At 43.2% G+C, this 25,804-nt stretch overlaps 8 protein-coding genes and 1 non-coding gene across 9 annotated transcripts; 5 read left to right on the plus strand and 4 right to left on the minus strand.

Annotated features, from left to right (window-relative positions):
- Positions 1-937: 937 nt before the first annotated feature.
- On the plus strand, positions 938-3,509 carry IL334_002446 (uncharacterized protein; the record flags this gene model as incomplete). Its single annotated transcript, XM_062934192.1, has 4 exons — positions 938-1,552; positions 1,638-1,759; positions 1,837-1,935; positions 2,027-3,509. The coding sequence occupies 4 exons, from the start codon at positions 938-940 to the stop codon at positions 3,507-3,509; spliced, it is 2,319 nt and encodes a 772-aa protein (XP_062790243.1).
- Positions 3,510-4,135: 626 nt separating this feature from the next.
- Positions 4,136-6,799, plus strand: IL334_002447 (uncharacterized protein; the record flags this gene model as incomplete). Its single annotated transcript, XM_062934193.1, has 5 exons — positions 4,136-5,292; positions 5,356-5,432; positions 5,490-5,521; positions 5,585-5,988; positions 6,046-6,799. 5 exons carry the CDS (start codon positions 4,136-4,138, stop codon positions 6,797-6,799), a joined length of 2,424 nt encoding a protein of 807 aa, XP_062790244.1.
- Positions 6,800-7,648: 849 nt separating this feature from the next.
- IL334_002448 (uncharacterized protein) lies at positions 7,649-12,839 on the plus strand (the record flags this gene model as incomplete). Its single annotated transcript, XM_062934194.1, has 3 exons — positions 7,649-8,005; positions 8,252-9,201; positions 9,278-12,839. The coding sequence occupies 3 exons, from the start codon at positions 7,649-7,651 to the stop codon at positions 12,837-12,839; spliced, it is 4,869 nt and encodes a 1,622-aa protein (XP_062790245.1).
- Positions 12,840-13,257: 418 nt separating this feature from the next.
- On the minus strand, positions 13,258-14,792 carry IL334_002449 (uncharacterized protein; the record flags this gene model as incomplete). The annotated part of the gene is made up of 8 exons (XM_062934195.1): positions 13,258-13,414; positions 13,509-13,738; positions 13,827-13,979; positions 14,062-14,081; positions 14,163-14,187; positions 14,276-14,334; positions 14,401-14,565; positions 14,726-14,792. 8 exons carry the CDS (start codon positions 14,790-14,792, stop codon positions 13,258-13,260), a joined length of 876 nt encoding a protein of 291 aa, XP_062790246.1.
- Positions 14,793-15,196: 404 nt separating this feature from the next.
- On the minus strand, positions 15,197-17,793 carry IL334_002450 (uncharacterized protein; the record flags this gene model as incomplete). The annotated part of the gene is made up of 7 exons (XM_062934196.1): positions 15,197-15,982; positions 16,041-16,900; positions 17,010-17,106; positions 17,166-17,246; positions 17,307-17,440; positions 17,510-17,668; positions 17,772-17,793. The coding sequence occupies 7 exons, from the start codon at positions 17,791-17,793 to the stop codon at positions 15,197-15,199; spliced, it is 2,139 nt and encodes a 712-aa protein (XP_062790247.1).
- Positions 17,794-18,814: 1,021 nt separating this feature from the next.
- Positions 18,815-18,929, plus strand: IL334_002451. The gene has a single exon (XR_009999582.1). It is a non-coding gene; the product is annotated as a 5S ribosomal RNA (ribosomal RNA).
- Positions 18,930-19,246: 317 nt separating this feature from the next.
- Positions 19,247-21,376, minus strand: IL334_002452 (uncharacterized protein; the record flags this gene model as incomplete). Its single annotated transcript, XM_062934197.1, has 2 exons — positions 19,247-20,817; positions 20,902-21,376. The coding sequence occupies 2 exons, from the start codon at positions 21,374-21,376 to the stop codon at positions 19,247-19,249; spliced, it is 2,046 nt and encodes a 681-aa protein (XP_062790248.1).
- Positions 21,377-22,021: 645 nt separating this feature from the next.
- Positions 22,022-23,692, minus strand: IL334_002453 (uncharacterized protein; the record flags this gene model as incomplete). Its single annotated transcript, XM_062934198.1, has 4 exons — positions 22,022-22,722; positions 22,809-22,885; positions 22,971-23,127; positions 23,263-23,692. The coding sequence occupies 4 exons, from the start codon at positions 23,690-23,692 to the stop codon at positions 22,022-22,024; spliced, it is 1,365 nt and encodes a 454-aa protein (XP_062790249.1).
- Positions 23,693-24,535: 843 nt separating this feature from the next.
- IL334_002454 (uncharacterized protein) lies at positions 24,536-25,600 on the plus strand (the record flags this gene model as incomplete). Its single annotated transcript, XM_062934199.1, has 3 exons — positions 24,536-24,739; positions 24,936-25,139; positions 25,253-25,600. The coding sequence occupies 3 exons, from the start codon at positions 24,536-24,538 to the stop codon at positions 25,598-25,600; spliced, it is 756 nt and encodes a 251-aa protein (XP_062790250.1).
- Between the last annotated feature and the right edge of the window lie 204 nt (positions 25,601-25,804).

Consider the following 25,804-nt stretch of genomic DNA (forward strand, 5'->3'; position numbering starts at 1 on the left):
CCATACTACCAGACGTAAGCTGATGATGCAAACCGAGGTACGCGAATTCGGGGTCCACATGAAAAGTGTTATTTATACTCATACTTTCAGATGCATTTACAAATTGTTGGCCACCGAGATACATAGAGAGACACGGTGAACGGTGAACGGTGAACAAAGACAACATCTCTTTCAAAAATAAAAATAAACTAATAGGGGATGTATATTCCTAGTAATTAGCATGCGCCTTCGTAAACCCAAATGAAAGCATTCCTTTTAATAGATTCTATATATCAGAAAGCAAAGAATAAAACTGTCCCACATTCCAAAATATACCAAAACACCTGAATTAGAAATGCCGAGAGTTTGTGTGTAACTTAACTACAACCACCATTAATAATAGAACCTATCCTTCAATCGTTTACATCTCTCTCTCTCTCTCTCGCTTTGTCTCAGTATCAAACAATACAGATTTCTATAAATACACCATTATATCCACGACAATTCTAGTTGTAGTAATTCAAATCAAAACCAGATCAGATTTTTCTCACACGCCCAAAAGACAAAACGAAACTGACAACTGCAATAAAATGCAATAAATGAAATATAACGAAAACCACAGACAACTACCTATCCTTGTAAAAATCGTGTGTAAAAATAACCATCCAACCACCCCCAACAGTCCAACCATCAAAAGACCAACATCGATTTTAATCCGTCTTTTCGTTTCCCTTCCCTTTTCCTCCCCTTCTCTGACCGATTTACAAGTCAATCACTTTAATCTTATTTTGAACAGCTGTATCGAATTAATCGAATTGGAAACTCATTCATCATCATTATCATCGATAAAACCTCACCTATCACCATCCTTAATCAGTCACATCAATCGATTCGGATCACATACATAGCCAAACCCGTAAGATATCATTAATGAGATAGTTAGAATAAGGGAATAATCATGGTAACTCACCTGGATAGGGATTGGGGAAGAGAAGGAATAGGAACTAAGAATCTTCGTATGAAGATCGGTATGGATATGGGAATAAGGATGGACGTAGAATCTGGACCCTCAAATCATCGTTCAATATCATCATCTGTAAGAAACCGACAACATCGTCAACAATCACATAAGGCATTGTATCAAGATGAAAACGATGAACATCAAAGAGACCTGCCTCGTCGGTCTAAACGCAGACGATCACAATCATCCAAATCGTCAACATCCGCTTTCCTCCCTCCAATATTCCTATTACCATTCTTATGTACAATTTCAGCTGCACCCGCACCTGCGCCACCTCCGACAAGGACGAGACGTAATACCCCTCTTTCTCCTTCATCCACTTCCGCCATCACCCAACAAACATCCTCCGCGACATCGTCGTCTTACTCAATAGCATCATATGTCGAAGATAGGAAAATTCAATATCTCACTTCAGTCTCAACACCATCAACACTTCCGACCAATGTAGCCTATGTAGACGAAACTGTCTTACCTTATCTATTAACTATACATGAGGATGGGTATTGGAGAAGGGCTGAAGGTGGTTGGAGCTTATATGGAAGACAAGTTGCTGTGAGTATTTTGTTTCCCTTCTTTCCATCCTATCAGATCGACATGGCAATACGTGTCTCAACTGACAATCAACTACACCATATAGAATCCAACCGTCGGTCCGATTCTCGCAGATGATGACGGAGAAGCAACTGCTACCGGCACGGAAAATGCTGAATCCACAATTACTCATCCATCTTATGCTGTAGAGTCTGTTTTACCAAACGGGTAAGCTTTCTTCATCGTCTTTAGCTACCAAATTACAGCAATGAAAGACATGAGCTAATTCTCGTATTGATTGATAGATGGGGTATATCTTCTAATCGAACCAGCATATACAAAGTTCCACTCATAGCAATAGCAAGTGTTGTCATTGCCATGGGAATTGTGGCATTGATTATATTGTATGTTCCACTTGCCTCCTCTTTTCTTCGGATGGCTTTTGAGTACGAAAAAGCATAAACTGATGTTTTCCTGGTACATCGAAAATTGTAGTATCGTGATCAGCCGAAAAAAGAAACATCGTAAACAGAAACGTGCCAAAGAAAGGTTACGACGAAAAGCATTAGCAGCGGCTGGAATCAAAGAAGAAGAATTGAATTCATCCGTAGCTGAAGCTGCTTTCAAAGAAAAATTGGCTGAGTTGGAGGATCAACACTTGGCGAGAAAGAAAAGGAATGGTCAAATCAACTTCTCAAAAGGAAAAGTTAGAGTATGGAATCAACGTTTGGGAATGAGAAAGCGTAAAGGGAAAGGAAAAGACAAACAATATGCGAATGATTTGGTAGATCAAGTGGAGGAAGAAAAACCAATCGACGGTGTAGATGAGATTCAGCCAAGCTCTCCTACTAGTATACTGGATAGGGAAGTCAGTCGGCAAAGTGGAGATGATCAGGTAGTAGGGGACGAAAGGGGATCCGGATCAAGGAGATCGTCCCTGAGCTCCTCTAGAAGAACGGACCGGCTCGAAACAACATCACCACAGTCTCCTGCAACCGAGGCAGAAGCATCAACTGCAGCTTCGGCAGCTGGAGTACCTTATTTCCCACCAGCTTACAGACCTGCCTCGGTTCGATCATTACACCGCCATAACTCTGCTGCAGCATCATCTGCTGGCCCTTCGCAACCCATTGTCAATCATGATGTTCCAACAGTGCTATCCGGTGTGGAGAAAACTCAAGCTCCAGGATATTACCCTGCACCAGCTACAGAAGACGGCGAAGTCGCTCTAGCCGTAGCATCGAGAAGTGAAGGAAAAGCAAGATTGATTGATCCTCCTCTACCTGAAGAAGAAGACAACGAAGATAGAATGAGGCATATAGCTACAGACGATAAGCGTGTTCTTGAACGAATGAGACTTGGGGCTTCTGCGCCTCCCAATATCGTTAGATCGGAACCTGAAGAAGGAGACGACAATACAGGAGAAGGACCTTCCGCTCCAACAGTTCAGGTTGATGATCAAGGTTTCGAACAACTTGATGAATCTCAACTTCATGTTCCAAACGATATTCCTTTACCGTCACCTACATTGACGGAAGGCGGTTTCTTACCCTCTCCTCCCCGACTAAATACTCGCCTAACTTCGACTTTTGACGGAATACCCACTTCACCATCGATGATGAACTCCGACTCCACTCATTTACTCCCTTCGGCGCCTCCTGCTGCTCCTCTTACGATAGACGACAATGTACCGTCCGCACCGCCATTGCTTGATGAAGATGATGAAGAAGATGATGCGACGCGCTTGGCACCTGTTTTCCAGATAGGTGAAGGCGAAGATGATTCACTGAACTCATTACCATCGGACGAGCCTACCACCACGGAAGATGATCACCCTCATGTAGCAAATGATGAGGAAGGTTCGAGTGGTAACCATCTAGACTCAGAAAGCAGGGTGAACGAATCCTTCTCAAACGCTCTTCCACTACCATCAAATTCAGGAACAGGTGTGGTCTTTTTACCTCGTTATGAACCATAATCGTGTCTGAACATCAGCTTGGATATGCCTTACCGATTGTGATAGTGTTATACAAGTGTTATAGTGTTATCAGTCAAATGGGTCGTTTACAAAGGCATATTTATGGATTTATGTTGTATGAATTAATATAGGTTATTCGTTTATATCAGGTTCTATAATTGAATGAATTGATTGTAGCTCTCTGCCCGTGTGCGTCTCTTCTGGCCGCTCCATTTGAGGATACTGTCTTAGGACGTTTGATCAAGCTCTGTCTGTGTGACTGAGGTCAACATGGCATCGTGATCAGATAGGTTCGAATCTGGCATCATGAACGACATGAGATGGGTATATATAATCAATCAAGAGAGGCGGGTGCCTGATTTCGGAAGTACGCATTGATTGAATTGATCGCGTCTTCTTCTGATAATCCCATCTTTTTATTGTTACTTTTGCTTTCTTCCATCAACCACCACACAATCCTTTGTCCTATACTTATTTCTCACATCTACTCTCTCTGTATGAGCGTAAACACATCCTCAGATCCGAGAAGTTAATAAATGAACAGCTAAAATGATTTAAGAGAGCTTTTCTTAGCTCGAATCTACCACACAACCGATAGATCCTCCTCTGTTTGATTAGATGCAAAGATGGAATCTTTGAGAGTGCACTCTTCTCAATCTTCTACCACTGGTGGTGGTGGTAGTGGTGGAGGGAGCGGGATGGGAATGTTTGGGTTTGATCCCTCAAAATCTAGACCGACAGTATCAGTACCTAAGAAACGTACGGCCAACCCTTCGACCACCAAGACGAAAGCATATACGTCGTCTTCGTACTCACAACCTTCTGCATCTACAACTACAACTACAAGTACAACTGCCTCGAAGCGAGTGAACCCGTCGTCTTCATCGCTCAGTCAACAGACAAAAGTCAAGGCAGGATCATCTTCTCAACCTCAACCAACGAAGAAATTAGGTAAATCTTATTCCAACGATCCTGATGGATTGATCAATAGTTTGCTTGAAACAAGAAACAATCTGGAGAGGGTAGCTGACAAGCAAGAATATAAGAATTCCTTAATGAAAGGCAAGGAGAGGGAAAAAGCGAAAGGAAGGGAGAAGCAATCGAGGTCTGATGGAAATGGAAATGGAAATGGAAATGGTCAGAAGATATCTAAATATCATGATCATCAACGAAATCCTATTCCTACTCAAATATCATCACCTTCTTCATCATTATCAACTGCTTCAGATGATGAAGATGAAATTTCCCTAGGGAGAACTCCACCTGAAAATATGCATAATGGCTATAAATCAAATAAACAATCTCAACAATCTCAAAAGAATTCAGGTTCACCTTCACCTTTCATCAAGAAGAAATCACACTCATCTTCCACCGTCAAAATGAAAGTCTTAGTACCTCCTTCCTCTGATGTCGAAGAGTCACGTACACCCAGATCCAAATTCAAACACGATCCAAAGATGAAAAGCAAGAAGAGGAAGTCAAGTGATGAAGATACAACTGGATTGACAAGGGACAAAAATAGAAGACGAATATTGAGTTATGATGATTTGAGTGACAACGAAACCGAACGCAATGATGATGATCAAACTCCCAAAGCTAAATCTAAAAGCTCGAAAATCAAAAATGAAGATCCTGATGTACCATCCATATCAGATGACGAAGAGATCAAAATCATCAAAGCTAAAAAAGCGAGAGATAGTACTTCTCATGGTCATAAATTCTTTGAACAGTTAGAACAAATGTCAAGTGATAACGATTTCGAATGGGAATCGCTGAATGATCAGTAAGTTGAATATCCCCGCCTCGCCGAGAGATATCAACTGATACAGAGTGGATGTGTGTGCAGCACCGATATCACCAAGTCCATCGAAGTAGGGTTGGACGATGAAGATGATTTCAGTCCAGAAGATAAGGAGTACCTCAGTGAGTTCGATGTGAATTTCCACACCTATATCAGCGAGCTAATGTCTCTTGACTCAGTCCCGTTCAAAAGTGTCTCAGAGCTGTGTCCTGTGAGTTTGAAGGTTGTAAATCACATCGTGCGGATCATTCGCTAATAAATCGCTTCCTTGTAGTACTGCTCTGGACCATTCCCAGTCGAACCTTCTCCTAATCTGTTACGACTCAAAGCTGAATTACATTCAATCTCGACGCCGATGCCTACGAGTCGGAATCCTGATGCCAGAAGTCTGAATTGGCAAAGACATATCGACTTTTGTGCACTTCATCAAGCAGAAACTTCGGTTATTCCTCTTGGTATCAGAGATGGGTATCCGAAATCCATTGACTTTGCAATACTTGATCAAAGACTAGAGAGAGGATGGAGAAGAGACAGGCTAGATGAGCTTGTGTTACGTCCTGAAACTTCTCATGTCTTCAATCGAGTTGTAAAGGAAATCAATCAAATCGGTAAAAGCAAATGGGCAGGTATGACCTATCAGTCCAAGCCTGAGAATTTGGAAGCTGTGAAGCCTGGATAGTGAGTATAGCATCTCGGCGGCTCAGCACAGCAAGACATGCTAATAGAGTCTTGCAGCTATGGAGATTTGGGCAGAACGATTTTGATAAACCACTTTCTGTCATTGCGGAAATGGGGTCACTTCCCATCTCTCAAATCATCAGATCCACATTTTCCACCTTCAATCGATCCATTAACCTGGACTGAATTCGTCTCTCATGTCCTGGTACCTGAATCGGCTCACTTACTTATCATGTCAGATCAAAACTACACTCATTTCTCTGAAGACGCTTATAAACAAGCTCAAAAGATTAGAAAAGAAAGTGTCAACTATGGTACATGGAAATTTAGAGAAGATGATGACGAATCTCAAAATATTTTAGAAGAGATAGAGAACAACAAAGACGAGAAGAAATTGAGGTTGAAGAAGATCTACAAAAAGAAGTTGTCGAGACAGCTTGAAGTAGAAAGCGAAGCCAGTCAAGATGATAAAGAGAATATCATACCTGTACAAATGGTCACTCCGAAGCATAAATTTAAAGTGGTTATGAAGAATGAAGAAGACATCATTGAGATTGAGGATTGTCCCAAGAAAGACTCCATCAAACATCGGTTCAACCCTACCATAAACAGGACCTATGATGGGCGTTCTCAATCTGGCAATGAGGATGAACTGGACAATGAGGAGGAAGAAGAATCTCACGTGATTGAATCGAAGCAAATCTCGACATCTCAACCTGAAGCTGAAATCCAGAATTCTCAGGCTAGTACTGATTACGATGCCGGATGGGATGATGGAGAGTTACTGAAGGCTGTTGTGACCGTAGGATAGCTGAGGCTTGTCAGAGGTGTTAAGAAGAGAGAAGACGTGAGAGTCCTAATTGCGATCGTGTCACCTGTTGTATATTGTCGTTTCCTCCCCCTATCATCGTTGTCATTGTAAACTCATGGTCCTCGTCAGCGTTATACCTTGTAATGTAAGTGGCCCACGTATAGACTATTATGTACCATGTCTCATGTCATCATCATGAACCGTTATGAATATCATCCCTACAAAAATGCGCACTCGTTGTAATCTCCATGCATTGCAGACTGATACAACCTAGTTTTCCCAGAAAACTCGCGGGGTATCTAACCACGTGCTGTGTGCCTGGGTGTCGAGTAAGCTTTTTTTGCTATATTTGGGATTTATTAAAATTTTGAGGTTTTCTCTCTTTGCCGGGAGCAGTTTTAATCTTTCCGGAATTGTGGATTTTAGAAGAAAAAAAAACATGGAAAACATTTTCATCAACATTCATCAACAATATAGATAACGAAACACCTGTACTTATACATCCATCGATCGACCGACGCCTATTCTAAGTCTGCTATCACTCGGATTGCTTGGAAGGTACCTCGAAGAAGTAGATCTGCTGGCTAGATACGATCCGACTCTTATCGGCTCGATTATCCATTGCGACTCACGTATCCTTTCGTTCTTTTTCCCCTTTTTTCCAATATCATCCTGCACTTCTTCCTTGTCTTCTTCTTCTTTCTAATCTGAAAGAAGCGGGATTGATAAAGGAAGATAAATACAACAAGGGGGAACATATTGAATAGAAGAGAAAAACAACGATTGGGATAGTAGACGTGGTTGATCTTCATGTCAACTAATCAATATGACCAATTAGGTTATACTACAATGACAGTAGCTGGAGGAGTAGATAATATCGGAAACGGAGTTGGATATGGAGATGAAAATGGAAGTGGAAGTGGAGTATTAGGAATACCGGTAGCTTCTTCATCTTCAGCTTCTGGAAATGTAGGAGGACCACTAATCGGATTCGGTACCGGCAACGGAAATGGAAATGGAAATGGAAATGGAAGTGGAAGTGGAAGTGGACATTGGAATCCACCAATACCTTCATTGGCTTCATTACCTGTTGACAGATCGAAGACGGATCCCAAACCTGCTTATTATAAATTACAATTCGGTGATGAGGTGACTGGATTCTCATACTATGTCAGAACTTTGGCTGTTATGATTGGGAGGAATTGTGTGAGTGTTCACCCCATGCTATCATAACTGTCTGGGGAAGTAAGGAAGTTCGAGATAAGAAAAAAGGGACAGTTCTGGACGAAAGAAAGTGGATGTACGGAAAAGGGGTTTCCATTGAACAATAATCTTCAGAATCACCAGAGATGATTTCCTCTTCTGTCTGGAACGTCGAGATATCAGCTGGAACCAGATAAGGGGATGAGATAGAGAACAGATATGCTAATATCCGCATTCATTGATTTTTAGGAACGTAATGGAGCTGTACTACCACCACCTTCGATAACGACACCTTCTGTACCTATAAATCCACCTTTGGATCCTAATCAACCTTCACCACCAATTTCAAACTCCTTTGAATTAGATCATCAATTTATAACAGAGGGAATATCCAATGCACATTCCATAATTGAGTTTCCAACTCCACCAATCCCACAACAACATTCGTTCTCTTTACCACCTCAAACGCCACCCCAAGCTTCTTCAACGCCTCTCTCGACCGATTTACTCAGTCAAGAATTTTTAAATCAACAACGTTCACACAGTGAAGGTATATTAGATAATAACAATAATGGTTATTTCCCAGCAGATTTGTCCTTCTTGCAAGACGAAGATTATCCTATCATTGATATGGGTGAATTTGGTGTTTTGGAAGAATTAGCAGAAGCTGTTAAAATTGAACAAAATCTACAAGAATCAAGTGTTGAACCTCCACAATCTCATCATTCATCACAGTCACATTCACATTCACATTCGCATTCACAATCGATACCACCTCTTGTTCAAGAAGATCAAGATCAAAATCAAAATCAAAATCAAAATCAAGAGGAATCTTTCGTGAAGATTGAAGAACAACCTCAACAGGATCATCAGTTGATGGATCTTGATTCTCGTCAAAATTCAGAAAATCTTCTTGAGCCTGTCGAAAACGATCCAGTCAAACTTGAACATCTCGATGATTTACCTTTCTTACCACCACCATCGCCACCACCACCGCCTCCACCCCCAATGAAATCGTCGGCACCAGTAGATCATGTTGATGTAGATCTCGGTCCCCTGAAATCTGTGTCCAGGAATCATGCCAAAATCGAATACAGAGCAGATTTGGGTCATTTTTGCCTTGAAATTTATGGAAGAAACGGTGCTTGGGTGGATGATAGATATTTTGTCAAAGGCTCAATCGTACCTCTTGCTCAAGGGTAAGTCCTCGTACTCTCATCCCCTCTAGACTCGTATAGGAGGACTTCGGAAGCTGATTTTGTCCAACCTGTACAGCTCTCAGATCCAAATTGCGACTCGAATATTCTCATTCGTGTTGCCTCCATCCCCAGTCTCGTCCCCTACCTATACGCAATATGCTTTTGATGGGGAGGGAGCTCAAGGTCACGAAGACTTGCCTTATCCTTATAATCTACCCCCTAGCGAAGTTGGGTATCAAGAATTTTATGGGGAGCCTGGTCCCGGACCATCTTCTGCGGCTTCCATGGCCACTCGTGCACCACCGGCATTCAACGCTTTCGCTGCTGCCGATGGGTATGGACTTGGCATAGAAGGAGTGGGAGAAGCAAGCTGGGCAGGGTGGGGTTCGGATGATGATAGCGATGACGATTTGGATGAAAGTGGTGAAGAATGGATAGAGGAAGATGCTGCAGGTGGACAAATTGATAAGAATCTGCCCATCGTCGATCCGCCATCAGTGACCACTGTGACGAAAAAGGAAAAGGATAAATCGAAATCAAAGTCGAAATCAAAATCTGCTAAAATCGGGTTGGTCCCTGGAGAGGATGAATCGGAATTGTCATCTGTTGCAAGTGAACCTGAAGAGGATAAGAAGAAGAAAGTTAAGAAGCAAACTTCAACTACGATACCAAAAGCTAAACCCATCGCTCCTGCACCCACATCTGTCCCTGTCGCTGCTCCCACTCCCGCTCCTGCTCCAGCTGCTACTCCGGTACCTGTATCAATCCCCGAGCCTACTCCTGCTGCAGATCCTGCACCTATCGCGACACTAGCAGCGGCGACGGAGACGACCATCCCCTTGGTCGCGGAGAAAAGCGCAAAGGCTATGGAAAAGCCTAGTACTGAAGATAAATCTGAGAAACAACCACCTAAAGAGAAGAAAGCAGACGGGACTGTGAAGAAGAAGAAGAAGAAACCCAAAACGGAGGATGGAACTGTCATTGAGAAGGCTCAAGAGGTTCAGCCGACTTTGGCGAGTATTATGGAGGGGAAAGATACTACTGCAACGCCGACGAAGAAGTCAAAGAAAGCCAAAACTACTGATTCTGCTATTGCGAAAACAGCTGCTGCAGAAGAGGAAGTCAAACCTGTTGTGACGGAGAAGAAGAAAAAGAAGAAGAAGCCTAAAACAGACACAGCTGATACAGCTACTGGTGTCAAGACTGTCGAGCCATCTGCTGCTGCTCCAATCAATCCGGCTGAACCTCCCACTTTGGCTGCCGCCCTTCCCCCTCCTCCTGTACCTGCTCCTCACACGCCACTGCCCGTGCCCACTCTCGCGGCTGTCCTGGGTACAGCTCCTCCGATCAAAGCACCTCCATCAACGCCATCTGCACCCACACCTGCAACACAGCAGCCTAATGTCCGACCTCCCGGACAACCCATACCGGTACGACCAAGTCAACCTCCACAATCAGGTCCGCCGGGTCAAACTGGCCAAATTTCAGTTCATCCTGTGACTGGTCAACCTATGCCGCCTCGTCCTCCAATGCAAGGTGTTCGACCTCCTCCTCTTCACCTTCAACATCCGAATGCCCAACACGTGCGTCCACCTCAGCCTGGACAATCACATCCTCATCAGAACCTGCCACCTGGGCAACAGCTACAACATCCCCAACCCCAGCTGTATTCTCATGTTTCGAGTCAACAACCGTATCCCTTACAAATGGGTCGTCCTCCCCCTCCTCCCGGTCACCCCATGCATGCTCAACGGATCCCGACTCCGCCTACCGGTCCTCCGTCTCCTACGCCAATGGCCCCTTTCTACTGTACGGAGCTTATCGAGACTCCTGGTCAACCAGGCCATATTATCGTTAACGTGCCTATCCCTCCTTCAGGTGCGGGACCTAGACCACCCCCAGGCCCTATACTTGGTCTCGATGGGAAACCGTTTGTTGGACCACCTCCCCTCAAACCGACTTCGACATTCGCCACGATCATTCATCGATCTCTTCAGTGTCTTCCTCGTGGCCGAGGTACTCTTGGAGAAGTTTGTAATTGGGTTGCAGGTGAATGGGAGTGGTTTCGACTGAATGTTGATTCAGGATGGCAAAATTCGATTCGACATAATCTCTCACTCAATAAAGCCTTCTTAAAGGTGTCTCGTATACCAGAGGACGATCCTGAGTCCAAAGGTTCCGTGTGGATTATCGATCCTGAAGAAGGTCCCCTATTTGAGGAGAAGCAGAAACGCGATGCAATGAAATCAGCGAGTAAAGACAAGAATGCTGAATCACGTCGGGAGAAAGAACGAGTCCGAGCGGAAGAAAGAGCAAAGAAACAACGTGAAGCTGCTATCGAAGCCGCTCGGAACCCTCAACCGCAAATGATTCCACGTGCGATACCTGTGGCTCCAAGACCGATCGCTAGACCAATCCCGATCTCTCAACCATCCGCTCCTCCAGCTCCGCCTGCACCAGTCTCAGCGAATGCCAAAGGTATCTTACAGCCTAAAGCGAAGATCGTTGTTGTGATGCAACCAATCACACCTGCTATGCGAGCCAAATCGGTCATATCCACAAGCGACGCAAATGGCAATCCTTTACCTTTTGTTTGTGACGGTACAACATTGGTGTTGGACCAATCAACTTTCGGTCATTTAACAACGGATATCCTTGATAAGTTAACCCTTCTAGGTGCCGCTGGTGCGGTGGATGTACTGTCAGCTTGGGTCATCAACAAGAACAAACAGCAAGCTACTAAAGCCGCTCAAGCTAAATCAGGCGTTACTCCCACTCCTGCAAACGCTCCTAAGAATGGGACGATTGTCAATAACAATACCACTAGACCTGGCGTTACTCCTCCTGCGACTGCCGGCGTCGCAAGTGCAAGACCGATCCCTGCTCATTCTCAACCTGCTACTAAACCTGTACCACCTGGTCAGCCGCCAGCTAAACCAGTAGTCAATCAACCCGTCAAACCTGCTGTCGGAAGTAAACCATTACCTGGACCTGCACCTCCCGGAACAAGTCTGACAAAAGTCATAGGAATGATAGCTGCTGTAGCTAATGCCAAGGGAGATGTAAACACCGTTGGCCCAAATGCAAGTGCGCTTTTGAGGTATATTAGAGTAGTGGGAGTGGATATCGATTTGAGGGTTGCGGAAAGGATTTGGGCAACGGGCGTCGTACCTCCTTTACCTCAGAAGAAAGGTGTCGCTGCCAAACAAGCTACACCAGGAGTAGCTTCGACCAATGGAGCTGTCAAAACTGCTTCTGCGGGAACTACCCCTGTTCCAGCATCGACCACAAACTCAGCGGCCACCACTAATGTACCGAAACCTTCACCCGGTCCAGGCGTGCCAGCTCCGTCAATAGCAGCTAACTCGGGTTCAACAGCAGCCGCAAGCGTCAAGCCTTTGATTGCGCAGTCAACCGCTACTTCGGTACCACCACCAGCTACGCCCGCACCTGCAATTGCGCCCGCCCTGAGTCTGAAGAGAAAATTAGAAGATGGTGGATCAATTCCAAATGGGATTCCTGCGGCTGTACCGTCAGTTGCGTCTACCGCTCTACCTTCGTCAGCTGCAGCTGCAACAAATGGTAGTATAGAACAACAAGAAGCTAAGAAACCTCGTTTGGAAAGTACGGGAGCATAATTTGCACTTTATATTTTGGGTTCTTTCTTGAGTTTGATATAGATAATCGCATTTTTGGATATATTAGTATTTCAGGCCTCTGTCAATCTGTCAACATAAATAGACAATCAATTTTCGATTAATTTGGGGTTATTTGATATTCTGAATCATCGGTTGTATAACCTAGCATTATATATATATCTGTTTTGTTTGTGTTTGACTATGTTGAAACATGATCCAGTCAGTATGCATTGTTCCATGTTATTTATCTCGTGAATCTATTAGCGACGATTCCGAAAAGGGTTCGCAAGGAAGCCTTGGAATATTGCTCGATCAGACTTTGCACAATGCGACGATCCTAGATTTGCATATTTCGACAAGATACACTTCATTTCCCTGACGACTCCACATTGCTATCTGCTCAACACACAGATCATGATTATGGTTTCGCCGCATCCCAAACATCTGTCATCCTATATCTGAAGAATTTCTTCTTACCAGCTTCTGAAATTTTGTCGATTTCTTCTTCGGTCAAGTGGCTTGATTTGGTGATTGCTTCCAACTGGATTTTCTGTCTCTCAGGATTAGTCGAAGTGCTATGAAGAACATTGAATCAGTCTCGATTTTCACTTTCTGAAGATCGTTTTGGTGCAGGATCATATGAAACGGGAAAAGGACCTGAATACTGACGTTACGACTACACCTTGAGTAGTTTGTGCTGCCCAATTCAACAAAACTTGAGATTCTTCAATTCCTTTAGATTTGGCAATTTCCTTAACTATCTCATCGACTGGACCACCTTTGGCTCCTGTCAATGGAGTCAATGGACCATAAGCTTCAACAGCGATACTATGTTTCTTCATGAAAGACAAAAGTCTTTGCATATTGGCAGGATGGAAATTGTACGGATGATATTCGATCTATAACGTATTAAGGCGAGAGAAAAAGACAATGGATCAATCAGTGTTAGACGTAGTCATTGAACTGATTAATGATCGTATTACTTACCTGGTTCGCACTTGGAACTACTTTCCATGTTTTCTCGAGTTCGATCAGGTCTTCTTCACGAAAATTACTAACTCCGATTGATTTTGCTAATCCGTCAGCTCTGATTTCTTCCATTACTTCCCAAGCTTCGCTCAAGGAGAGTGGTTTGGTGAGCTATTCGTTGTTAATATTGTATTGTTAGAATTGCCAATTGCCATTCCGTGGTAGTGTAAGTCAGTGAGAGATCTGTGCTTACTAAAGGAGAATGAAGGAGATCTTTGATCACAATTTCCCAACGACGTCAGCAATTTCAGGTATGATACGGGATTCATGACTAGAGTTTCGATAGGGACTCACATAAATCGACGTAGTCAGTCTTCATCTAATCGAACGCCAAGTACACTTTATCAGCATCCCAGCTGAGCATCCCAGCTGAGAAAGTGAATAAAGGCTCAGCAAAAATGACAAACCTCTTTGAGTAATCTTTCTAGAGTCTTTCTGGGATGACTTTCTTTACCATTTGCACCACCTTCAGGAATATCAAGGTCAGTTTTTGAACATTATCAAGTCCATCATATTTTGGGGTGAGACTAACATTTTTGAACGACAAAAACATCTTCTCGTTTCCCACCGAATTTCTCAAAGCCTTCTCCGAAACTCTTTGAATTGCCATACATCTCCGCACAGTCGATGTAATCATATCCCGTCTTTAACGCTGATATGACATGAGGAACACATTCACTACCGAAATTTGCGGTTCCTAACAACACGGTTCCAAATCCAATATGTCAGCATACATCAGTCAGTGGCTGCGAGACACTCATGGAGGTGGCAGAGAAATGGATGTCCCGACAGCCGCTGCTACTTGGGTCTCGTACTATCCCTTGACTACCGCATGGATAAAACGGATTGATATTCACCTAGACCATATCCTATTTTTGGAATCTTTACTCCATCGTTCAATGTAGCAGTAGGTACTTTCGACATCTTGAATAAGCTTTTCACAGTTGGTAAGCAAATGTTGATCGAAAGAGATTATCTTATGGTAATCTCTCGCTCTCCTGAGTGATCAAAGATTAGGATCACGTTCAGAAGTATGTGTCAACATAATCAACCTCGATTCCTCATGGAGGTCGTAATATCGCGGTTCGCCCGATTTGAGTGACGTGCTCAAGGTGACTGACGCTCTACGAAATGGTACCGGGAATTACGGGAAATCGGATCTCGGATCAGACCGAAGATCTCACTACATGGACGGTGGAATTTGTTACTTCGATTGATACGTATGAACAAACTTTTGCATATTTTTTAAACTTCAAATCCCATTTATAAATACATCTTTATGACTACAGATATCCTTTACCCTTCTTCTTCTGCGAACGTCTAGCACCTTAAGCGGCGATGTGGTCAACCTCTCTGTCCCAAACTCTGTGCTTGGCTACTGAGTTGATGAATTGAGTGGAGAATTCTGCACCTGTTCCGACTGAAGGAGCAAGAAGAACACCGTTTGCTTGAGTGATTTCGGTCTTTGCTTTGGCATCGGATGGTAAATCTCCTGGAAGAGCAAGGTCGGTGAGCCATCCTACGGCGTTACCAGTAGCAGCAATTGCTTTGAGATGCATGTAAGCTTCTCTTGCAGCATGGATGAGTCGACCGTTCTTGAGCTTCTTGGGGTAATCATCGGAATCACCACCAATGAAGATGAGAGCATCGAAGTGTGTTGATCGAGAGTTCTCGAAAGTGAATTCGGCGACTTGAGTCATACCGTTTCCAGCTTCTACTTTTCCTGTAGCGGGACCAACAAATTTGACCATCATACCAGCAGCGGCAAGTGCAACTTTTAGAGGTTCGACTTGAGCATAGCTGTAACCTGGAAGAAGGTAGATACCAACTTTTCGACCATTGGCAGTGAAAGTTTGGTTTTTACCCTCGACCAAGGAAAGATAAGCTGATTTTTTACCGTGATTAGGTACAGCGTCTTTGACTGTAACGTCCTTTAATGCTTCAGCGACAGAAAGAGCGAGATCATGGTCGATCAAGTTGATTCGGTCGATAGCATTTTGTTGAACAATGGTTTCGTAACATTTGGATAATTCGAATTGGTAGGCGGAGATGATGTTCTTCTTCTCAGGTTCGGACATGGAGTTGTAGAACAGTTGTGCTTGGCTGGTGAATTCCTGATAACAGTCTGCAGTTCAGCTTTTATGCATTTGTTGTGATCGAGGGTAGACTCACATTGAATTTAGGTCCGTGCATTCTCTCCTTGATACCTGAAACAACTTCAGGATAAGATTTGAATCCACCCTTTGCAGGTTCAGTTGTTGGTAAAGTGTCGAATCGGTTGGGGTGGTAGGCTGTCCTGTTGGTCTTGCTAAACATGGTACCTTGACCGTCTCTTTGGTTGGTCATGAAAGGACAAACTGGTCTATTCACGGGGATATCACCAAAGTTGACACCGAGTCGAGAAATTTGAGTGTCTTGGTACGAGAAGTTTCGACCAGCAAGAAGAGGATCATCGGTGAAGTCCATACCTGGTACGATGTGTTGAGTACAGAAAGCGACTTGCTCGACTTCAGCAAAGTAGTCGACTGGGTTTCTGTTCAATGTGAGGGTACCAATGTTTTGTACGGGAACTTCGTCTTCGGGTATGAGCTTGGTGGAATCAAGCAAGTCAAAGTCGAATTTGTGTTCATCCTCTTCCTTGACGATTTGGACACCAAGCTCCCATTTGGGATAAGCACCGGCTTCAATGGCATCCCAAAGATCTCTTCTGTGGAAATCGGGGTCTTGACCAGCAAGCTTAAGGGCCTCGTCCCATACAAGAGAGTGAGTACCAAGATGAGGAGTCCAGTGGTATTTGACGAAAGTGCTCTTGCCTTCAGCGTTGAGAAGTCGGAATGTGTGTACACCGAAACCTTGCATGTGTCTGAAAGATCGAGGGATAGCTCGGTCAGACATGGCCCATTGTTGCATATGTGTCGATTGAGGGTGAAGTCCCATGAAGTCCCAAGCGTTGTCATGGGCAGTTTGGGCTTGGGGAATCTCGTTATGAGGCTCGGGTTTGACGGCGTGAATGAGATCGGGGAACTTGATAGCTAAAATGGACCACAAAGGTGATTGTCAGCTCAATTTTGCTCCTTTTTCAGTCATCTTTGGATCGATTTAGATATGCTTTCAGCCGAATGCAGTGGAATTCCGACTAACCGTCTTGGATAAAGAACACCGGAATGTTGTTTCCTACAAGATCCCAGTTACCTTCGTCGGTGTAGAAACGGGCAGCGAAACCTCTTGGATCTCGGACCTGTAAAAGAAAGGCAAAATTAGGATCAGGCGGGCCGAACCCGCCACTTTGCCACTCACTGAATCCGCGCTTCCTCTGGATCCTCCTACAGTGGAGAATCGTACGTATGCAGGTGTGGTCTTGCTAGTATCGGTGAGGATCTGAACAGAGTGAATTAGCTCTGACGACAAGGCTATTCAAGCCATGAGAATGGAACGCACCTTGGCGGTGGTGAGTCCTGTTAAAGGAGTGTGCAATTTGAATTCTCCAAAAGCTCCTGCTCCTCGCGCGTGAACTACTCGCTCAGGAATACGTTCGTGGTCGAAATGTGAGATCTTTTCTCTGTTGTGGAAGTCTATGATGCGTCACAAAGAATGAGCCTCAGAGCTTCGAACTCTATACTGAATTTTGACATAATACTCACCCTCAAGAAGGGTAGGACCCCTTGCACCAGCTCTCAACGAAATATCGGTCTCAGCGATCTTGGTACCGAAATAAGTGGTGAGAGGAGTTTTGTTATTTTGCTCGATGGTGAATCCATCCATTTGCCTTTTCTTGGCATCTCCGACAGTGGAGTTGACGACTAAGAAGTGAACAAAGCGGGTTAGCGTTTAAACGGACAAAAGCAGTCGATCCGATTGCATAGTTGGAGATTGAAGAAGTGAATGGCAATGGTAGTAGCTCACTTGATTCTACTACTTGAGCCATTTTATTTATGCTGTTACAGGTGTTTTGGAAAGGTATTGATAAAAATTGATGTCACGATTCAGTGGCAATATTGTATGAAGGGAAGAGAGTAGTAAACAAAGGACAATTTCTACTCCTATATATTGATGTCGACGATTCATTCGAAGTGGAGGTCACCTGCATTCTGCATTGGAAAAAGGGAAGAATTCAGCCAACCATATGCAGTGACATTCAAAGCGTCATTTCCTTTTCATTTTCATCCAGCCCCTTGATACTCGGACGCAATTCCAGGTCCAAACTTCCCCGTCCGTAGCCCATGGGATAACTTAACCTTTCATACCACTACTGAAGCAGAGTGAATAAGCTCACTGCGAATGGGGACCATGGAAGTAACAAAAGCTCACCTACGTCATAATTGGCTTTCTTTTCAGTCACCGTCTTAAATTCCCTTAATAGCGAGGACTTTTGCCGAGTTTGCCGGCTTCAGGGTTTCGATTCCAGCTGATCGTTCTCGAGATCGAGGAATGTATACGTGATCGCCAGAACAACCAGAGTGGCAAATATGCTTCGTTAAGTCTATTCTTTGTCCAAGAGAATTGTGTTGGAAGACCGTTGTGAAACCAGACATATAGAACGTTCTTGCAATCGCAATCGTTTCTTCGAGATGGATCCGAGAATGTGGTAAATCTTTATACTTTCTAGTATAACCAAAACTACCTCCAGATCCTAGCACAGGCTAAGATGCTAGTCGAGGTCGAATACAGATGTACGGGACACACACAGACGTCCCCCATTGACACACACACGCCAATTTGAATATCGTTTATATATAATCGTGCGGACAAACTGTTCTTTCATCATGAGAATAAGAATAACAGTAAGATGCAGAGCAAGAAGGAGAGTACGAGCAAGCGTAGTAGTAGTGCAATTGGGGCAGGGACACGAACATCCAGAAATCATGAGAGAACATAGGTGACATTTGTGATAGCAATGCAGAAGGTCCGTGCACTTTCTGTGAGCAGCGCACGGACCTCCTCTCATCTACGGCCATAGAACCTCGAAAACGCCCCATCCCGTCTGATCTGGGCAGCTAAGCTGGGTATCGCTCGGTTAGTACCAAGGTGGGGGACCACTTGGGAATCCCGGGTGCTGTAGTTTTTGTTTTGACGCTTTGAACAGAATTGTTCTTTTTAAAATCGAGCATATCGTCAATGTATGTCTCTTTGAAGGTGTTGAGACGATGTCAGGATAAGATAACGGAGAGTTGATTGTTTATTTCACTAATGTCCGATATAAACACACACATACACACACAAGAACCGTGCGCAGGGAAATAAGGGGTGTTCATGAAACAAGTAAACAATCACCGGAAGCACGGACCACCGACTTTTAGCTTTCTTCGATGAGAACAATAACAGCGAGTGGTAACAGATGTATTTCATTCATCCAAATACAAGATACAGGTTAGATCGCCTTACTGCCAAACACCCACGGATGTCTCACCAAAATGAGCTATCCCTTTGAACCTTGTTATGCTCATAGTCCTGTTCATACCAATCGCAGAACATTGTCTGCTCATTGAGAAGTGTTGTTGCTGATCTGACATCGTATCGACATGTGCGAAAAGGATGGGCTGCTTTCGTGAGAACATCGTTTTACTTCTTATTCTTCCCATCTTTGTGTTCTCCTCGCGAATCGTGGATGTGGATTTCGAAGACGCTCGAGTTAGGTGTATTGTAGCAAATGATGACTGTATGAGAGATCTAGATCTATTCCGGACCATTCCCATATTGATTGAGTTGGAAGTATGTATCGACATGTCGGATTTCAATTCTGGTTCATCTGATTCGGTTTCTTTCGTACTCCTTATTTCCATGCCTTCGTCTGTACAATTGTTCGAACTCAAAACAATCATTTTTATTCCGTTAAACACTTTGCTGTAAGAAGACGGATGCAATAACCAGCCTCCATGGCCAACTTCTTCTAATATCTCACAATCAACTTGATTCCTTTCACAATGATTCCGTATCTCTTCGATGGGCAGTAAGTGATCTCTTCTGGAAAGAACGACTTTCAGCTGTCCTCTACCTTCCTGGCTGCTACCTTCCTGGCTGGACCCGCATTTAACATCATTTGAACGAAGCGATAAGAAAGCTTCAAAAGGATGAAACTCGTTTGAAAGATACCTTGCCATACCTCTTTCTCTAGTAAAATATCCAACTAACATCTCCATCGCTCCTTTGTCTTGCGAAGGTACATATATCGTACGACAGAGATGCGAATGTGTAAGTAAGACTGATATTGGATCTAAAAGTATAACATCAATTCTGTTTTCTCTTATTGTCGAAAATGATTGATTCGTTAACGTGGATGCTAATGCTGATCCAAGGGAATGAGCTATTATGATACTTCCACCCCGTTCCAAGTCGTGTCCTCTTGATTTCAATGATATCTTAATACTTTCAGATAGGTCTTCAAGGGTAGGAGCAGATTTACGGAATAATCGAAGTGACAGATGAGGTTGATCAACTATCAACATTGGTCTTTCGAGGGTCAATAATGGAATGATCAGGTGAAGGAGGAAAGAAGGCCCTGCCAATCCAGGAATCAAGATTATAGGGCCAAGTCCACGGTTTTCTTCTCGTTGCTCTTCGTTTTTAGTGTATGATCTGAGTGGCGACGACGATGCCGGTCCAATTAATGCCTTGTAGAAATGAGAGATTACACCTGAACCTGGATTTCCCAAACCGGGATGATACCAACCTTGTTTCGATTTACTAAACCCTATAATCCACATAATCCAATTGAATAAGCCATCCAATAACGCTACACTCAGATAGACCATCAACGGTCTATGTCCGATTGTGGAAGGGAAAGATATCGGCTTGGCGTCTGAGTTTGGACGTATGGGTTCAAGTGATTTATCGTATCCCGATTTAAATCTGAAATTTCTCTTGATCTCAATTGAGTGTATCATTGACGTTAAATTGTGATGTAGCAATGGAGTAGACAAGACTGTCTCAAGACTCGAATTGAAGAATATGCCTATCATCATCGATTGATAGTGAATTAGTATCATCACGGTGAAGGAAGTTTATTGAGTCAAGAAGAAGAGAAAAATCCACTCACCACATAACAATTCTTCTACATTCCCTCTTTTCAATTGCATAACTTTCTCTGATTCAACTTGCAATGTCGGATACACAAGCCGTTCTTTCATCGATGGAACGGCAAACATTCGTTGCCAAATTGACATTTCGACTGAGGGTTTACGAAACCATCCTTTTAACCATTCATCAACACCTTCTTTCCCTTGTCCTTCTAAAGCGTGCATTGCCTCTGAGAACAGCTTCCTCCTCGATTCATTGGAAATTTCCCTTCGGACACCTTGGGGAGTCGTTGAAATGCTAGAATACAGTAAGAAGACGGATTCTACAACTGCGTATGAAAGTAGATAGGACGAAGTTGGACAGAAGTTGGTTCCAAGATAGATTTGTGAGAGTGAGGTAGAGAGGTGAAGCGCACAGAGATAAGGTAGAATGTTGAGGAATGTGATACCTATCCATATGAGGATAGTCATTGGCGATCTCGCTAAGTTGATCATGATTTCGAATAGTTTCGTTACCCGTTGGCCGTGACTCGTCACTTGTCACTCTTCACTCTTCACTCTTCACTCGATGCTTGTTGTCTATTCTTTCAAGGTTAGGCTGTAATCAGTCTACCTCACTCTGGTGAAGACAAGGGTGTTTCGTCGCCTATTGATCTGGGACAGAAATGCGTAAAGAGACAAAGCCCTTGCGACGCTCTTGTATATCCATATTGGTGTCTATATATTTCTAATTTCAGTTGTGTGATTTCGCGCGAGTATATGGACTGAAACCTATAGGTGTTTCAGTCTGATCCGTGTCAATCTCCACTAACATCGTAGAGTTGGTGATACACACTGCATGACTGGCAAATCAGTCATAATCGAAATCTGTTCCAAACGTTTGTGAGCACTGATAAACTTCGGATGGTCAGATTGGTGGTCCATATGTAAGCATCTATCGGTCAGTGATGCATCCATGTATGATATAATTTCCACGTCCAATGTATGATTGGCTGGACCTAGCCAGCTTCAAACTATAGTCATCCATGTCAACAAACTAAAACACATACATGCTCACCACCTCGCAGATATTCACTGTCTATGCTAAATGGATCGATCTAATATCTATTCCTATAAGTCTACTTCTGTAATACTCTTGATCTAAAAGACCAATCCTCTGGTGCTCAAATCTTGTCTTTCGACATCTTTCGTTTCGTCTCCTTCGAGAATTTCTAGGACTAATCCATCCCATGCCGGCCTTACTACTCCTCCATGATTCTTCCACTCTTCTCCTATTCCTTGACCTTTCTTACTTGTGAATACTTTTTCTTTGACTTTATTTACTAACCAATCACTTTGTACTCTATCTGGATGATCCCTTTCTCCATGTTCATCAAATAAGGAAAGACAGATTTCTTCCCACATGAAATGTGTCGTTGGATGCGTTGAACCTATCAGATATGTATATTGTGCTTTCAATCTCAAGGCAGTTTGTAATGCCTGTTGTAAAGAGAAATGCGAGGCGTGTGGTCGAAGAGGCCATAATGCATCTATTATGAGAACAGGTAATTTATTCTTATCGTTTGCTTGTGTTAAATCTCCATCGACAGATATTGTCTCACTTGCTGATAATATTGATGGATCCGTTGAATTGATTAGAGATGATCGGTTTGACATTCTCTCCCACGTAGATTCGGGTATCGAGCTGACATCGGAAATGTATACTATTTCATTATCGAACATGAACCCTAGGCATATCAGAGGTTCGGGTTCGATACGTTTTGATGGAGGTGCATTGGGTGTAGACTGAGGGGTGGGACCAGGTGCTGGAGAGATTGTATGGAAATATATTCCATGGTGAACTGTGTGATTTCTTATGATCAACCATGTGTTCTGATATTATGGATTGTGATAATTTAGGATCGTACAGACAAAAGGTAGAGCTTACCTGCTAAGACTTTCACATCGATACCTTCAACTTCAAAGTCCTCATCATCTTTTATGATTTTCCATATCAATTGCGGACTACTCACACAAGGTCAATTAGCTTCAAACCTCCAATTGGGTACCATTCTCCATACTGAGACCAGACTTTGAAACTTTGACTCACACATCACCACCTCCAGACGCTTTCGTCTTATCAACCATATATGGAAAAGCCTCTGCTACTTTCTCATAAGTCTCTTGATTCAGATATACGGGTATCGCACGTCCTTGTCTTATACACCATTCTCTGAGATCGTCTAAGCCGAAATACGCGTCGGCGTCTACATGTTGTAACGAGAATTTAGCATAGACTCAAGCAGCCACTCCTTTAGAAAGGAGCGAGTAGTGGGGTGCCAACAATGCTAAGAATATTGTATGAGATCCAATTCAAGATGAACAGGGAAAGAATCACTTACGTCCATGTGTCAACAAAACAGCATCAATAGTTTTGACACCCCACTTAGGAAAAAATCTTCCAGCTTGTTCTCTGAATGTTTTCCCTACATCCACTAGAACGTTTTTGTATTGGCCATTCTTGTTTTTCTTTCTGAGTAATACAGCCGTGTTTCCTCTTTTATTCTTGTATCCTTCTGGGACATCTGGATCTACCGCTGAACGACAACATGGACAAGGGATATTCGAAGGGAATTCTCCGTCGGGATTCCATGTTCCTTTTACATGAGCCAAAGGTGAATTGGATGATTCGGTGGCTCGAAGAAGTGGTACCATATCACTGAACGCTTCAGGATAAGGATTCGATTTAGTCAAACATGGCGTTAAAGGCAATCCTGTTGATGTCCCTGTACCCATAAAAAGGAGTTGCAAGGGAGATTTAGAGACTGTCATGTCGACGTTGGTGGGTTATAAGACAGACAAGAAGGTGATTGAGTGAGTGGACAGAGGTAAGATCGGGCCTCTTGTTTCCCAAGTATACTTGCAATGATGGTTGGGATTATAAAGTATCGAAATGGGCACATCACTCGATCTCTTCAAGGACGTACGTGTAAAATGCCCATGCCTGAATCCCACATGGAGACCCCACAGAATAACCCCATATATATTCCTGTGGGTGATATTAATTCCACGTCATGCTTTTTTATGGGGGAAGTGATAATGTTAGTGGGAATTTGCCACTCCGAGTAACCCATGATCGACAATTCACAAGAGTAGAAATCTGTTTTCTAAATTAAAACTGGCATTTCAATAATCTCGTAAAGACTCGAAGATCGTATCACTATTCAAATTGGAACTCACTTGTCCCATCGACATCCTCAGAAGTCAACTATTCATCTACACCGTTCCCAATCACATATCAATTTGTTGACCAGGAATGTTTGACATCAAGTAACATATTTCTCGATTAACGCGGACCCAAAAATCACGAAATAAAGCAAGTCTCTGCGAATTGAAAGAGCGCTGTTCGAATCAGTTGAATCAGTATCGAAATCTCCGATCACGTTGTGGACAACGTATCGCTATTGGAACACCGCTACCTGACCAAGCAAAACATCAAGACTGACCAACCTATACCAATCTCTGTCATATCTCTTCAATCATACGAAACGACCCGAGGTCCTCATCAAATTTCCACATAGTATATCGACCGACAGCAATTTCTTCAAACAACCGTTCAACCAATCGAATCAATATTATCACATACCAATTCTTATTCGAACGAACACGAACAAGATGTCATCGACGATATCTTCGACGAGTGTCACTTCGTCAACTTCCTACCCTACCCAAACTTATAGCAATAACAACAATACCAATCCTGGATCATTCTACAAGAATCTGTTTTATATCTTGATTGGTCTGTTGGTAGCTTTCGGTCTAGTCAGTTTCTTTAGTTTGATGAGAGCCAGAAAGAGGAGATATGCTATCGTCCGAGAGGTAAGTGTGGTTTCATGTTACTAATATAGATTACGACCATGTAGATGAAATTGTCACTTGTCCGAGCGGAACGCTGGACGGGAGTGTCTGTGAATCATGTGATCACATGTCATCCCTGACTCATCTCGCGTATACGACGTTGATCAATCCTTATGAAGGTCCCACCATGCTGAGACAACTTTTTGATCGTTCGTAGGCAGAAAGACTAGGTGTGATAGTACCTGGAGTACCAGGTTATATACCATTACGAGATCGAAGGCATCTCAACTGGCTAAGACCTGACGGCAGTAACCTTCCAGACTGGTGGGAAGTCGAGAAGTTTGGTGACGGATCAGAAAAGATGGTGTCGAATGAGATGGGTGTTGGTGGACAACAATCATTAGAAAGCGAAGAAGAATTCGTGAGTGACCTTATTTATCTACTCATGAAAAGGCATTTGCTCTTTTTGTCATTATCAAAATGTTCCTCTCGTTTACTAAATTTCTCTTTCATTTTTTTTTTCAAACAACATAGCATCCACTCGCAATAATACCACCCACCACCAAAGAAGATACAACACCTCCCGTTCCATTCTCATCATTACCATATTTCCCAAATCATTTAGCTTATCGCCCAGAATCATTAATACCCGTCGCATCTAAATTCACCAATATCTCAGATCCTTCAATATTGAACGAATTAGTCGGCGAACAAGTCGAAGTCGTAACGGTCATTAGAATGCCTATGCCTCCCGAGTTCAACACTCAAAGAAGAAACGTCCATGAAGGAGATGACGATGATTCTGAAGATGTGATTAGGGAATGGGCAGGTGTGGAATTAGGTATAACCAGTATAGGCGTTAAAACAGGAAACGAGTTCTGATAATGGAAAATCACAAATTGAAGCGAGAAATGATAAAGAAGAAAGCATGACAAGAAAGAAAATGGTCCATCTACGTTTCTATCACCAGGGAGCAAAGGGGAATATTGGCCTCCAGATTTTGTATTGTACGATTATGATCGTTGTAACAGGCTTGGAATCTCAAGAGTAGATGTCATTGTCAGATATCTGACCTGTTGACTTTAT

This window comes from Kwoniella shivajii, chromosome 3 (genome assembly GCF_035658355.1).
Source record: "Kwoniella shivajii chromosome 3, complete sequence".
Lineage (NCBI taxonomy): Eukaryota > Fungi > Basidiomycota > Tremellomycetes > Tremellales > Cryptococcaceae > Kwoniella > Kwoniella shivajii.